The 15,343-nt window shown below is 43.3% G+C and overlaps 2 protein-coding genes across 2 annotated transcripts in view; one reads left to right on the top strand and one right to left on the bottom strand.

Moving 5' to 3' along the window:
• Positions 1–182: 182 nt before the first annotated feature.
• The window catches only part of LOC123520180 (tetraspanin-2A-like), a 22,818-nt gene continuing 7,657 nt past the window's right edge, over positions 183–15,343 (top strand). Inside the window, exon 1 of the mRNA XM_045282242.1 lies at positions 183–203. The gene's annotated coding sequence lies outside the window, so the exon portion shown is untranslated. The remainder of the gene's footprint in view (positions 204–15,343) is intronic.
• The window catches only part of LOC123520175 (laccase-1-like), a 15,497-nt gene continuing 583 nt past the window's right edge, over positions 430–15,343 (bottom strand). The window contains 15 exon segments of the mRNA XM_045282191.1: positions 430–1,007; positions 1,490–1,610; positions 2,398–2,486; positions 3,143–3,352; positions 4,614–4,749; positions 5,033–5,119; positions 5,379–5,509; positions 7,149–7,272; positions 7,612–7,719; positions 9,712–9,806; positions 9,809–9,880; positions 10,465–10,517; positions 11,316–11,473; positions 12,564–12,710; positions 13,552–13,664. Of these exon segments, the coding sequence (XP_045138126.1) occupies positions 877–1,007; positions 1,490–1,610; positions 2,398–2,486; positions 3,143–3,352; positions 4,614–4,749; positions 5,033–5,119; positions 5,379–5,509; positions 7,149–7,272; positions 7,612–7,719; positions 9,712–9,806; positions 9,809–9,880; positions 10,465–10,517; positions 11,316–11,473; positions 12,564–12,710; positions 13,552–13,664 (1,775 nt within the window). The 3' untranslated portion in view covers positions 430–876.

Genomic DNA, 15,343 nt, shown 5'->3' with positions numbered 1-15,343 from the left:
TATCCACCACAAATATTAAGACAGTCTCCCTCAATCCGTCCATCAGTGTTCCGTTTTCTTTGATTAACCTGTTGGCGGAGAGTAAGCGACGTGTTACCTGTATTTCGACTCTTGCGTGTGTGTGCGCGTACGTGTGTGATGTTGCGTGGTGTTGCGTGGTGTTTGGGACCTGTTTGGCTCTGTGGTGGTGACTTAACTAATTGGTGAGTATTTGTGACCTTTATAAATGACCCGTTTATAATGGTGATAGTGTAAATCTTAGCTTTTGTTGTTGTTGTTGTTGTTTTGGGGTTTAAAATACCACGTGGTGTTGATGGTGGGCGTGGCAGGGGCGTAGGTGGGCGTGGGAGGGCGTGGCAGGTATTAGAAGTGTTTGTTTATTTGTTTATTTATTGTTTACTCTTCACGATGGATAAATAAACAAACATAATGTGAAGGAGACATTTATTATCTAATTTTGCTGTGGTGCTGTGGTATGGTGGTGCTGTGTTGCTGTGGTGTGGTCTGGGGGTGCTGTGTTGTGGTGTAGTGGTGCTGTGGCTTTGATTTGGTGTTTAGTGTTGCTGTGATCTAATTTTGCTGTGTTGCTGTGGCTGTGACTTAGTGTTGCTGTGTTGTAGTGTGGTGTTGCTGTGATCTGGTGTAGCTGTGGCTGTGACTTGTGGTGTGGTGTTGCTGTGATCTATGCTGTGTTGTTGTGGCTTATCATTAATATGTCCTAGTGCTGTGTTGCCATGTAGTGTAGCCCAGTGTACCGTCTAGAGTGCTGTGTGCTGTGTCTACTTTGCTGTGCCATTACTGTACACCCCAATTTCAAAACACCTTTAGGAAAATGAAATAGAGTTAATGAACAGCACATCACAGCACCATCTTTCTTCACACAGCAGAGAGGCCACAGCGCGGAAGGTCAGGTGGTGGTGGTGCTGTGTGGTTGCCAGCTACGTGGAAGACCAAAGCCATGCCCATCTCCACGTGGAAGGTCAGGTGGCAGTGGAACAGCCAGTAACCTGTAGTGGAGTAGTGGTGGTGGTAGTGGTGGTGGTAGTAGTGGTGGTGGTGGTGATAGTGGTAGAGGTGGTGGTGGTAGTGGTGGTGGTGGTGGAAAGGGAGAGACAGAGAACAACAACAACAACAACAACATCCCATTAAGAATCAGAAGGAAGAGGAGGAGGAGGAGGAGGAGGAGAGGAAGGAGGAGGAGAAATAGAGGATGGAGGAAGAGAAGCAGAAAAGTAGAAAGAAAAGTGGAGTAGAGGGAGGAGAAGGAAGAGAGGAAAGAGGAGGAGGAGGAGGAGGAGGAGGAGAAGAGAGAAAGGAAGATAGAAGAGGTGAAGGAGGAGGAAAATAAGTGGAGGCGATGGAGGAGGAAGAAGAGAATAGAAAAAAAAAAAAGAAATGGAGAAGTAGAAAGAAGTGGAGGAGGAGATGGAGAAAGAGAGGTGGAGGAGATGGATGAGGAGGTGGATGGAGGTGGACAGGATAGTCTCACCAGGATTAGATGCCACAAAGCGGATGATGGTGTACCCTCCTCTCGGCACCGTGACTGTATCCTTGAGAGGCGCTCGTTCGAAGTTCCGAGACACCAAACCTGAAGCATCGAGCTCTTGAACCTGTGAACCAGAGAGAGAGAGAGAGAGAGAGAGAGAGAGAGAGATAAATGTCGTGAAATCTCCTCTTCAATGCGTTCAGGTCACAGGAAGTTGGAAATACAGAAGCAGGCAGGGAGTTCCAGAGAGTGCCAGAGAAAGGGGTGAAGGATTGAGAGTACTGGTGAACTCTTGCATGAGGGAGGTGGACAGTATAGTGGTGAAGGATTGAGAGTACTGGTTAACTCTTGCATGAGGGAGGTGGACAGAATAGTGGTGAAGGATTGAGAGTACTGGTGAACTCTTGCATGAGGGAGGTGGACAGAATAGTGGTGAAGGATTGAGAGTACTGGTTAACTCTTGCATCAGGGAGGTGGACAGAATAGTGGTGAAGGATTGAGAGTACTGGTTAACTCTTGCATCAGGGAGGTGGACAGAATAGTGGTGAAGGATTGAGAGTACTGGTTAACTCTTGCATCAGGAGGTGGACAGAATAGTGGTGAAGGATTGAGAGTACTGGTTAACTCTTGCATCAGGGAGGTGGACAGAATAGTGGTGAAGGATTGAGAGTACTGGTTAACTCTTGCATTAGAGAGGTGGACAGAATAGTGGTGAAGGATTGAGAGTACTGGTTAACTCTTGCATGAGGGAGGTGGACAGAATAGTGGTGAAGGATTGAGAGTACTGGTTAACTCTTGCATGAGGGAGGTGGACAGAGTAGGGATGAATATGACACCAAGCAACAGTATTGAGAGGGTTAGCAATACAGGTTAGGTTTGGCAACGTTTGTGTAGAATTTGTCCTTCCTTACCTTGGCTTTACTAATGCCTTCTCCCAGCTGCCCCATGCCCACCACGTAGAAGGAGTGACCGTGCAGGTGGAAAGGGTGGTTCACGAAGCCTGGAAATGCATGGAAGATCAATGGAGAAACGTTGTGAAGGCTTATAGAAAACGTTACTGGGCTAGGAAATGTTTAAAAGTAAAAAAAAAATTAAACGTTTGAGTGAAAAGAAGAGAAAAACTTTGAAGGCTTGTAAAAAAAACGTTATTGGGCTAGAAAACGTTCAAAAGTAAAAAAATATGAAACGTTTGAGAGAAAAAGAAAGAGAAAAACGGTGAAGACAAAAAACGTTAGTAAGGAAAAAAAACAAAAACGTTAGAGTAGAAATAAAAGAAAAACGTTGAAGGCTTGAAAAAATATTACTGGATTAGGAAAAAAACGTTCGCAAGTCACAGAAAAAAAAAACGTTAATGAAGAAAAAGAAAACAAAACCGTGGAAAGATATAGCTAACGTGACCTTGCCTAACCTAACGTGACCCAGCCAGACCTGACAAAACTTAACCTAATCACATTTCGACAGCGAGAAAGAGGATGAAGACAGTCAGTCAGAGGAGGGGAGTTGATGAGACGAAAAGCCTTTGATTCCACCCTATCTAATAAAACTGTGTGACTGGAACCCTTAAACATGCCAAGAGAAGAATTAAAAGCCTGTAAATTTACCAGTCTAACTTAGAGAGTGACAGAGAGAGAGAGAGGGAGGGAGAACACCACATACTTTCATCAACAAGTATGACCTCCACCAGGCTGTCTTGTGGCACAGAAAGGACGTGAGGGCATCGGCAGAACCCCTCGTCACAATTTATCCTGGCGGTGTCATTGCAGAAGGCGCTGGTGTCAACATTGGCATGGTGGAGAGGGGGGGAGGAGGGCAGCTTGAAGGATATGCCGTTGATATGCACCATTACGTGAGGAGCCTTTTTGGTGGCTGAAAGAGAGAGAGAGAGAGAGAGAGAGAGAGAGAGAGAGAGACGGGTTAAGTTTTTCTTTTTTTAATGCAAGAGGGGAAAAATTAAGAAGTGGAATAGTGAAACGCGTCCTTATTTCTGTGATTTCTAATGGAAGAGGGAAAAATAAAGAGGTGGGCTGGTTGAGTATGTGTTTCCCTTTTTTTATATGAGGGGAAAACTGGCCGGCTGAAAAGGAGAGAAAGAGGGGAATGTGACGGGTTTTTTTTTAAGTAGAAGTTAAAATTGAGAAAAAGAAAGTAATGTTGATGGTAACAAAATCGCCACAGTCAGAATAACAGTCAAAAACACAAGAAATCAAGGAATCACAGTCAGAATCGCATGTTTAAAGTATCGAATCCCATATATCTGTCGAATCCTCTAGTTTTTTTTTACCGTAGAAGATAAATTTGAAAAAGATAGAATAGAGTTGAGTCAAATTCGTATACACACAAGAAATCAAGGTATCACAGTCAGAATCCCATGTTTAAAGTATCGAATCCCATATATCTGTCGAATCCTCTTAGTTTTCTTTACCGTAGAAGATAAAATTAAAAAAGATAGAAAAGAGTGGAGTCAAATTCGTATACACACAAGAAATCAAGGTATCACAGTCAGAATCGCATGTTTAAAGTATCGAATCCCATATATCTGTCGAATCCTCCTTGTTTCCTTTACCGTAGAAGTTAAAATTAAAAAAGATAGAATAGAGTTGAGTCAAATTCGTATACACACAAGAAATCAAGGAATCACAGTCAGAATCGCGTGTTTAAAGTATCGAATCCCATATATCTGTCGAATCCTCTTTGTTTCCTTTACCGTAGAAGATAAAATTAAAAAAGATAGAATAGAGTTGAGTCAAATTCGTATACACACAAGAAATCAAGGAATCACAGTCAGAATCCCATGTTTAAAGTATCGAATCCCATATATCTGTCGAATCCTCCTTGTTTCCTTTACCGTAGAAGTTAAAATTAAAAAAGATAGAATAGAGTTGAGTCAAATTCGTATACACACAAGAAATCAAGGTATCACAGTCAGAATCGCATGTTTAAAGTATCGAATCCCATATATCTGTCGAATCCTCCTTGTTTCCTTTACCGTAGAAGTTAAAATTAAAAAAGATAGAATAGAGTTGAGTCAAATTCGTATACACACAAGAAATCAAGGAATCACAGTCAGAATCGCATGTTTAAAGCATCGAATCCCATATATCTGTCGAATTCTCTTAGTTTTCTTTACCGTAGAAGTTAAAACTGAGCCAGAAGGTGAAGTCAGGAGTGCCGATGATGTCCTCCTTGGCTGGCGTGACTGACCTTATCTCGGCTGCGGTCAGAAAGGTGTCATTCCCCGGGGCCTCGTCCAGGGTGTTCAATTGCTGTCCACGGGGGGGGGGGATACAAAACAGAGATACATTAAGGTTAGAAATTCTTAGTCGCTTTTTTTTTTTTTTTTTTTTATAAGATAGACTAAGTTTCCATTCCTTTTCCTTTTCCCCTTTGTTTTTTTATTACTTTTCCCCTCTTTTCCTTTTCCCCTCTTTCTATTTTTTCCCCTTCTATTCCTTTTCCCTTCTATTCCTTTTCCCTCTATTTCCATTCCTTTAATTTTCCCCTCAGCCCGGCATTTCCCCTCGTACACAAACACCATACAGTACTCACAAAGCCCTTCCGTATGGTGGAGTGGTAGGTGGTGGGTGTCCTGGTGACCGGCACGCCCTCAGACCCCTTGTACCGCAGCACTGCCAACTGTGGTGGTGGTGGTGGTGGTGGTGGTGGTGGTGGTGGTGGTGGTAGAAGTGGTAGTAGTAGAGGTGGTGGTAGTAGTAATAGTGGTGGTGATGGTGTTGGTGGTGGTGTATGTGGGTGATTTTTTATTTATTTAGTGTGTGTGTGTGTGTGTGTGTGTGTGTGTGAGAGAGAGAGAGAGAGAGAGAGAGAGAGAGAGAGTATATAGGTATAAATGAGCATAATTAATACACACACACACACACACACACACACACACCTGGTAGGCTGACTTGTGGCGTGTCCCGCAGTGCATCAGACCTTGAAACTTGACCCAGTACACTCCCTTCTCCTGATTGGCTGTCACAATGAAGTCCCAACGCTCCCCGCCGTATATTGTGAGCGAGTCCACTGCAGAGAGAGAGAGAGAGAGAGAGAGATATTGAACTGCATTAGTCATCTATCTGTCCATTCTTTCCTCCTATCCAAGTCATCCTGTAAATCCTTGGCATCCGAATGGACCTAATTAATCTACCTGTCTTTGTGTCGTCCGCAAATTTACTGATAACACAATAAATTCCACTATATATTACAAATAACAATGGCCCTAAAACTGAGCCCTGTGGCACCCCACTAACTACTTCCCCCCACTCGGAATTCGAACCATTAATCACTACCCTTTGTCGCCTGCCGTCTAACCACGCTTTAACCCACCCTGATATTCCACCCTCTATCCCCTGTGCCTTAACCTTCTTAACCCACTCAGTACCAAGACGCGTTTTCATATTTACTTTGCTTGCTACTTAGTGATTTTGAACAGCTTGAGAAACCTGTGTGAGGAGTAGGACAGTAGAGACCCTGGCCACTAATCTTCTGACCTCCAGAGACCCTTCCTAATGCCAATGAAGTCATCTAATGCCCAAAACTCAAGGTGAAGAATGCGTCCCAGTACTGAAGGGGTTAAGAGCCGCTGGTGAGGTACCCTGTCAAAGGCTTTACTGAAATCCAAGTCTAGAATGTCATAACTATCACCTTTATCTGCCGCCTCATAAACCCTGCTATACAAGGTCAGCAAGTTTGTAAGACACGACTTCCCCTTCGTAAATCCATGCTGTGTGTCATTTATCAAGCCGTGTTTGTGTTTGTCTCGGTGTTCCCTAATGTTTGTGAACCGTATTGAATATTTTTGAAACATTTTGAAGCATTTTGAAACATTTTGAAACATTTTGAAGCATTTTGAAACATTTTGAAGCATTTTGAACATTTTGAAGCATTTTGAAGCATTTTGAAAACATTTTGAAGCATTTTGAAAACATTTTGAAGCATTTTGAAAACATTTTGAAGCATGTTCATCATTCTGGCTATTAAAATATACAAAGAGTTTCTGTATATGGGCGTGTGTGTTACCTTGTATGGGCGTGTGTTGCTTTCTATGGGCGTGTCACCTTCTATGGGGGCGTGTGTTACCTTCTATGGGCGTGTGTTACCTTCTATGGGGGCGTGTGTTACTTTCTATGGGCGTGTCACCTTCTATGGGCGTGTGTTACCTTCTATGGGCGTGTGTTACCTTTTATGGGCGTGTCACTTTCTATGGGGGCGTGTGTTACCTTTTATGGGCGTGTGTTACCTTCTATGGGCGTGTCACCTTCTATGGGGGCGTGTGTTACTTTCTATGGGGGCGTGTGTTACCTTCTATGGGGGCGTGTGTTACTTTCTATGGGCGTGTATTACCTTCTATGGGCGTGTGTTACTTTCTATGGGCGTGTCACTTTCTATGGGGGCGTGTGTTACCTTCTATGGGCGTGTGTTACTTTCTATGGGCGTGTCACCTTCTATGGGCGTGTGTTACCTTCTATGGGCGTGTCACCTTCTATGAGGGCGTGTGTTACCTTCTATGGGGGCGTGTGTTTCTTCTATGGGCGTGTGTTACCTTCTATGGGCGTGTCACTTTCTATGGGGGCGTGTGTTACCTTCTATGGGCGTGTCACTTTCTATGGGGGCGTGTGTTACTTTCTATGGGCGTGTCACCTTCTATGGGCGTGTGTCTTACCTTCTATGGGTTCTATGGGGTGGCCGTCCGTGGCAATGACAAGCAGGGTGTGGCTGTCTACGGAGATCACCATGGGACAGTTTCTAATGCTGTTACTGAGTGTTCTGAACCGGTGTCTCTTGCCCTGTAGGGGGGGTAGGGGTGTTGGTTATGGTGTCTGTATGTCTGTGTGTCTGATTGTTTTTTTTTTTCTTTCTTTCTTTTTTTTTTTTTTGGGGTGTGGAAAGTTTTTGTTGGTGTTGTTGATTAGGGTATAAATTCTCTCTCTCTCTCTCTCTCTCTCTCTCTCTCTCTCTCTCTCTCTCTCTCTCTCTCTCTCTCTCTCTCTCTCTCTCTCTCTCTCTCAAAACTCAAAATCATCTCTCCTTATATAATTACTCTCAAACCCTCCTCCTCCTCCTCCTCCTCCTCCTCCTCCTCCTCCTCCTCCTCCTCCTCCTCCTCCTCCTCCTCCTGCACTTACTTGTTCCACCGTGACTTCATGCAAGGGCGTCTCAGCATCTTCACTCCTTCTGCGTGACACAAATCTTCCTTTCCCGTTGATTAGCAGAGTGTGGGGCTTGTCCTCGTCCTGGGGGGGGAGGAGGGGTCAGGGGGCGTCAGGGGAAGGGGCTGGGAGGAGCTGGGAGGGGCTGGGAGGAGCTGGAAGGAGCTGGGAGTTTCTGAAGCTGTATAAAATCACCAAATAGTCACCAGAATGAATATGGAAACACGTCATGCTACTGAAGGGGTTAATGGTGACTACGAAGGGTGTAATACAAAGGAATACAAAGGAAAGCCAAACAGCAACAGACCTGTTGGTCCTTTCGAGGCTGTTTGGTAACTACTTCTAACTGGCTACAGATAAGAGAGACAGGACAGTACAGGAGAAGGCTCCTCCCCACCCACCACTCCCTCCAGCTTTCGCTGGCATGGAAAATAGCTTGGAAAAGTACCATGCAGTATGGAAAAAACTGACATGGAATTTTCACAGGAAAGGATGAAAGGAGATTCTATTATTCACCCTACGGTGAACTCTACATATCTATCTATAAGAAAGTTAATATAGTATCATGTTTAATTATTCAGACAAGAAGAGAGCTTGTTGGGGTTATTCTTTAAATATTTATCAATTTTGTTTTTGAATGATGCAATGGAAGTACTGTTTACTATTTCAGAAGGAAGCTTATTCCAAATGTTAACTATTCTATTAAAGAAAAAGTGCTTTGCCTCGTGGGTTTTAAAGCGTTTTGGTGTAATTTTAAATCCATTATTCCTTGTTATGGTGGAATGATCAATAGTAAAATATTTATTGACATCAAGGTTGTTGTATCCCTGAAAAATTTTGAAAACTTCGATTAGGTCTCCTCTTATCCTGCGCTTTGTTAAGCTGAATAAATTTAATGCTTCCAGTCGTTCCTCATACGGCTTGTTTCTCAATCTCGGAATCATCTTGGTCACTCTACGCTGGATCCTTTCCAGTTTTTCAATGTCTTTTCTGTAATATGGTGACCAGAACTGCACACAGTATTCAAGCTGAGGACGCACCAATGAGTTATATAAAGTAAGGATAACTTTTTCTGATTTAAATTCAAAGGTTCTTCCAATGAACCCAACTAATTTATTTGCATTCTTTACTGCTTCTGTGCAGTGTTTGCTCGGCTTGAGATCTTTAGACACCACAACACCAAGATCTTTTTCATTCTCAGCACTTGCCAGAGGTACATTACTCATTGCGTATTTTGCTTGTACATTGTTACTTCCAATGTGTAGGACTTTACACTTTTCTATATTGAATTTCATTTGCCATTTTTCTGCCCAGCGTGTCAGTTTATTTAAGTCACACTGCAGTTCTTGCCATTGTGACGTCGATGTAACTTTGCTCATTATTTTGGTGTCGTCCGCGAATTTGCTTATTTTACAAGTGATTCCTTCAAATTTACAAGTGATTCCTTCATAATGGAGGTGGAGGTACAGTAGCAGCAGGTCTAATGGTACGTTATGGTACTGAAGGGGTTAATGGTGACTGAGAAGGGGGTCTAATGGAGATGGAGGTGTAATGGGGGAAGTCTAATGGTGCACTATGCTACTGAAGGGGTTAATGGTGACTGAAAAAGGGTCTAATGGAGATGGAGGTGTAATGGGGAAGTCTAATGGTGCGCTATGGTACTGAAGGGGTTAATGGTGACTGAAAAGGGGTCTAATGAAGATGGAGGTGTAATGGTGGAAGTCTAATGGTGCGCTATGCTACTGAAGGGGTTAATGGTGACTGAAAAAGGGTCTAATGGAGATGGAGGTGTAATGGGGCAAGTCTAATGGTGCGCTATGGTACTGAAGCGGTTAATGGTGACTGAAAAGGGGTCTAATGAAGATGGAGGTGTAATGGTGGAAGTCTAATGGTGCGCTATGTTACTGAAGGGGTTAATGGTGACTGAGAAGGGGGTCTAATGGAGATGGAGATGTAATGGGGGAAGTCTAATGGTGCGTCATGGTACTGAAGGGGTTAATGGTGACTGAAAAGGGGTCTAATGGAGATGGAGATGTAATGGGTGAAATCTAATGGTGCAGGGAACACTTAACTAACCTCAGCAGAATTTAAGTTGATGAATTTATGAAAACTTAATCCGTTTAGCCAATCAGTGAGAACCAGGGTGTGTCTTGGGTCATCAGTGTCGTATAGTGCCTCGTGGGGTCACTGGATGGCACCTGATGGACCACGAGGGCGCCAAACATGCCATCTGTCCTCTGAAATCCTGCAGGTGAAGGATTGAAGGATATGGTGAAGGATTATGAAGGTTTTTAATGATGATAGAAAGAGAGAGAGAGAGAGAGAGAAGGAGAAAGTGAAATTATGTGAAGGATGTGATGAAGGATATTGAATGAAGAACTGTAGGATTGAAGGAAGGAAGGAAGGAAGGAAGGCAGTTTTGTGTTGATAGGTAGAGAAGAAGGAAGGAAAATTATGTGAGGGATTAAGGATACAAAATGAAGGAGTGAAGGAAGGAAGGAAGGAAGGAAGGAAGGAAGATAGATTTGTCCTTATTTGTGACTGAGAGCGAAAGGGAAGGAGAAATTGTGAAAAAGAACATAAAGAAAGAAAAAGAAAGAAGAGACAAGAGGAAAGGATATAAATTTGATTATCCTCCTCCTCCTCCTCCTCTTCTTTCCTCCTCCTCGTCCTCCTCCTCCTCCTCCTCCTCGTTCTCGTCCTCGTTCTCCTCCTCCTTCTGTTCTTCGTCGTCGTCCTCCTCCTCCTCCTCCTCCTCCTCCTCCTCGTCCTCCTCCTCCTCCTCCTCCTCCTCCTCCTCCTCCTCCTCCTCCTCCTCCTCCTCCTTACCTGAGTGTGAGTGCCAGTAATGAGTGCCAGGTTCATCTACCACAAAGCGATACCTGTCAATGGAAGGCAAACATACATACACACACACACACACACACACACACACACACACACAAATACACACATACATACATAGGTTAGGTTAGGTTAGGTTAGGTACAAGAGAGAGAGAGAGAGGGGGAACTTGGTGATGCCAGGTAAGAGTAGATTAAGTTAGGATAGGTTAGGTTAGGTTAGGTTAGGTTAAATCAAGTTAGGTTAGGTTAGATTAAGTTAAGTTAGGTGAGGTTAACCCTTCAGTACCATGACGCGTTTCTATATTCATTTTGGTGACTAATTGGTGACTATACAGCTTCAGAAACTCATGTGGGGGATTAAAATAGTGAAGAGTGTGGCCATTAATTTCCTGACCTCCATAGACCCTTCCTAATGTCAGTAAAATGGTCTAATGGTACACAAATCTCAAGGTAAAATTGTGTTCCAGTACTGAAGGGGTTAAGATAGTGAAGACTGTGGCCATTAATCTTCTGACCTCCATAGACCCTTCCTAATGTCAATAAAATGGTTTAGTCGTACACAAAACTCAAGGTAAAAATGTGTCCCAGTACTGAAGGGGTTAAGTTAGGTAAGATTAAGTCAAGTTACGTTAGACCAACTTAAGAAACGTTAAAATACTAAGTAATAATTTAAATCTTCATGTGTGTGAGAGCGAAAAAAAAAAACTGACGAAGGATAACAAAAACAATAAAATAAAAACAATAATTAAGGAGACAACAAAAAATACAACGCTTAGCCAAAAAAAAAAACAAAAATATACTAAAGAAAACGGCATCTTTTTAAGGGTAACTGACCTGAAGGTGGTGCCAGGCTGTATGGGACACTGCGTTAGAAATGGCACCCCGTCCATGTAGGGAGTGCCTCGCTGGTGGATGCCGTGCCAGTGGATCGAGGTGGCGTCAAGGTGGAGGTCGTTTTCCACATCTACCACCACCTCGTCCCACTGGCAGACCTGAAGAGGAGGAGGAGGAGGAGGAGGAGAAGATGGAAGAGGAGGAGGAGGAGGAGGATAATTGTATAAATGAAATGGAGGCCTCTCTCTCTCTCTCTCTCTCTCTCTCTCTCTCTCTCTCTCTCTCTCTCTCTCTCTCTCTCTCTCTCTCTCTCTCTCTCTCTCTCTCTCTCTCTCTCTCTCTCTCTCTCTCTCTCTCTCTCTCTCTCTCTCTCTCTCTCTCTCCCCCCGCCGCCTCATAAACCCTACAATAAAAGCTCAACAAGTTTGTAAGACACGACTTCCCCTTCGTAAATCCATGTAGTGTTTAATTTACCGAACACGGCGTGATGTATAGCAGGGTTTATGAGGCGGCAGATAAAGGTGATAGTTATGACATTCTAGACTTGGATTTCAGTAAAGCCTTTGACAGGGTACCTCACCAGCGGCTCTTAACCCCTTCAGTACTGGGACGCATTCTTCACCTTGAGTTTTGGGCATTAGATGACTTCATTGACATTAGGAAGGGTCTCTGGAGGTCAGAAGATTAGTGGCCAGGGTCTCTACTGTCCTACTCCTCACACAGGTTTCTCAAGCTGTTCAAAATCACTAAGTAGCAAGCAAAATAAATATGAAAACGCGTCTTGGTACTGAGTGGGTTAAGAAGGTTAAGGCACAGGGGATAGAGGGTGGAATATCAGGGTGGGTTAAAGCGTGGTTAGACAGCAGGCGACAAAGGGTAGTGATTAATGGATCGAATTCCGAGTGGGGGAAGTAGTTAGTGGGGTGCCACAGGGCTCAGTTTTAGGGCCATTGTTATTTGTAATATATAGTGGAATTAATTGTGATATCAGTAAATTTGCGGACGACACAAAGACAGGTAGATTAATTAATTAGGTCCATTCGGATGCCAAGGATTTACAGGATGACTTGGATAGGAGGAAAGAATGGACAGATAGATGACTAATGCAGTTCAATATCTCTCTCTCTCTCTCTCTCTCTCTCTCTCTCTCTCTCTCTCTCTCTCTCTCTCTCTCTCTCTCTCTCTCTCTCTCTCTCTCTCTCTCTCTCTCTCTCTCTCTCTCTCTCTCTCTCTCTCTCTCTCTCTCACGTGTATGGCGGGTCCAGGCAGCCTCCTGTTGACGGTCACCAAGGGTCTGCGCACACCGTCAGTAAACACACACTGGTGGTTTGCGCAGTGTGTGTGGTTCAGGGGACACTCACCACACTCCGGGCCAAGACTTCTGTACCACTCCACCTGTTACGTGTGTTAATTAATGACATTACCTGTGCTTACTTTTTACCATTAACCCCTTCAGTAGCATGACGTGTTTCCATATTCACTCTGGTGACTATTTGGGGATTTTGTACAGCTTCAGAAACTCATGTGGGGGATTAAAATAGTGAAGATTGTGGCCATTAATCTTCTGCCCTCCATAGACCCTTCCTAATGTCAATAAAATGGTCTAATGGTACACAAATCTCAAGGTAAAAATGTGTCCCAGTACTGAAGGGGTTAAGATAGTGAAGACTGTGACCATTAATCTTCTGACCTCCATAGACCCTTCCTAATGTCAATAAAATGGTCTAATCGTACACAAATCTCAAGGTAAAAATGTGTCCCAGTACTGAAGGGGTTAACCTAATCTAACCTAATTGAACCTTACCTAACCTAACCTAACCTAACTTAATCGAACTTAACTTAATTTGTTACATGTGTTCATTGCTGTTCGTACCTTAGCTAATCTCAACTTTTACCTAACCAAATCTAACTTAAGAAGGAGGAGGAGGAGGAGGAGGAGGAGGAGGAGGAGGAGGAGGAAGAGGAGGTATAGGCAGTTAGCGTGAGAATAGCGGTAGAAGACAACAAAGAGGTAATAACACTAGCGATAAGAGAGAGAGAGAGAGAGAGAGAGAGAGAGAGAGAGAGAGAGAGAGAGAGAGAGAGAGAGAGAGAGAAAAACGAAAGACAAACAAGAGAGGAAGCATAATAGAAGCATATATTAGTAATTTTCCTTATTTTTCCTCAAGTGTGTGTGTGTGTGTGTGTGTGTGTGTGTGTGTGTATGGTTCAGTGTTTGAAGCCACAAGGAACTCACAGTGAAGGAATAATGACACTCCCTCTTGTCCCCGGGGGTGCATGTCCTCACACAGGGGTGCTTGAAATCCTGCAAAGTGGCCTGGGTGTCCTGCAGTGTCCAGGGCGTGGCGGCTGGAGAAAGGGAAGGCGTGGTGACTTGTAAATATTAAGATGTGTGTGTGTGTGTGTGTGTGTGTGTGTGTGTGTGTGTGTTGTTTAGAGTGAATTAAATGCAGTGTTTCCTTATATCCAGCGTGTATAGATGACCGAAGCGTTATAAAAAGAGTGTTAAGAGTGTGTTAGAGTGTGCTAGAGATTATTTAACCATTAATTGACATATATAAGAGAACTGGTGGTGAAATAAGTGTGTCTGTAGTTTAGAGTGAATTAAAGGCCAGTGTTTCCTTATATCCAGCGTGCATTAGTGACCAAAGCGTTACAAAAAGAGTGTTTTAGAGATTATTTAAGCATTAATTGACATATATAAGAGAACTGGTGTTAGGATACGTGTTTGTGTAGTTTACAATAGGGAAAGTAGACTCAATCTCCAGTAGTATTAACATAAGTAGTGTTTTGTTAGTGTTAGTATTGGTCACCGCAGCGATATCAAAGGACGAGAGGGTTCAGAATACGTGTGACAGGGATTATAGAGGCATTAATGGGGTTAGGTTAGGTTAGGTTAGGTTTAAGTTAGGTTAGGTTAGGTAACTTTTGATTAGGTTAGGTTAGGTTAGGTTTAAGTTAGGTTGTTGGGTTAGGTTAGGTTAGGATAAAATTTAATTGGGTTAAGTTTGATTAGGTTAGGTTAGGTTAGGTAAGGTTAGGATACGATTAAATTGCCTTAGGTTAGGTTAGGTTAGCATTAAGTTGGAAGACAATATTAGGTCAGCGTTTCAAGACATTTATCCCTATTCTTTGACTAACTCTATCGGCCCTATAAGGAGACCGGCAACCGAGCGGGCCAAGTTTATATTTAGGTTAGGTTAGGTCAACTTCCATATAAAAAATACTAGGTTAGGTTAGGTTAGGATTAAGTTCGGTTAAGTTAAGTAAGTAAAGGTTAGGTTAGGTTTAAGTTAGGTTAGGTTAGGTTAGGTTAGGTTTAAGTTAGGTTAGGTTAGGTTAGGTTTAAGTTAGGTTAGGTTAGGTTAGGTTAGGTTAGGTAACTTTTGAGGGTATAAATGCATTAGTTTACTCAGGTCAGTGAAGTGTCTGGGTGGAGTTAATGGTACTGGCACACTTGTTGGCTGGCGTGAGGGGAAATAATTGTGAGGTGATTGAGTGATGGTTTAACTGAGCAGTTTGGCCATTACCGCTAATCACAGCTGTCAGTTTGTGAAGTAATCCGGTTTTTTTTTTTTTATCATTTTCACGATTAGATAACGAAGGAGCGGCTATATTGAATTCTTTACACACACACACACACACACACTCTCTCTCTCTCTCTTTCTCTCCCTCACCATAGCTATTTTCCAAGGCCATAAAGATGACTGTAGAAATCTCATTAATCCATCACTAAAACCCCAAAAATACCTTGTAAAAACACACTTAAAAAGCCGCGCCACTTCAACTAGAGGTTTTGGATAGGAGTGCAGCTGAAAGGCGGGGATGTTACAAATTTAAGGCCGCCGTGGTACAGTGGAACCATACGTGCTTTGGGGTCCGAGAGGTCTCCAAGTCCACGGTCGGAGTGTGGGTTGGGCTTCCTCACTCGGGGGCAACGGTTTCCTAGCGGGTGGGCTTTGAGATAGGTGCCACAAATTCCCGTGAAAGAGAGAGAGAGACAGAGACTATTGTTCGTATTCTCAAAC

This window comes from Portunus trituberculatus, chromosome 7 (genome assembly GCF_017591435.1).
Source record: "Portunus trituberculatus isolate SZX2019 chromosome 7, ASM1759143v1, whole genome shotgun sequence".
NCBI lineage: Eukaryota > Metazoa > Arthropoda > Malacostraca > Decapoda > Portunidae > Portunus > Portunus trituberculatus.
The sequence above is the reverse complement of the archived record's forward strand: the minus strand, read 5'-3'. Positions and strand labels throughout refer to the sequence as shown.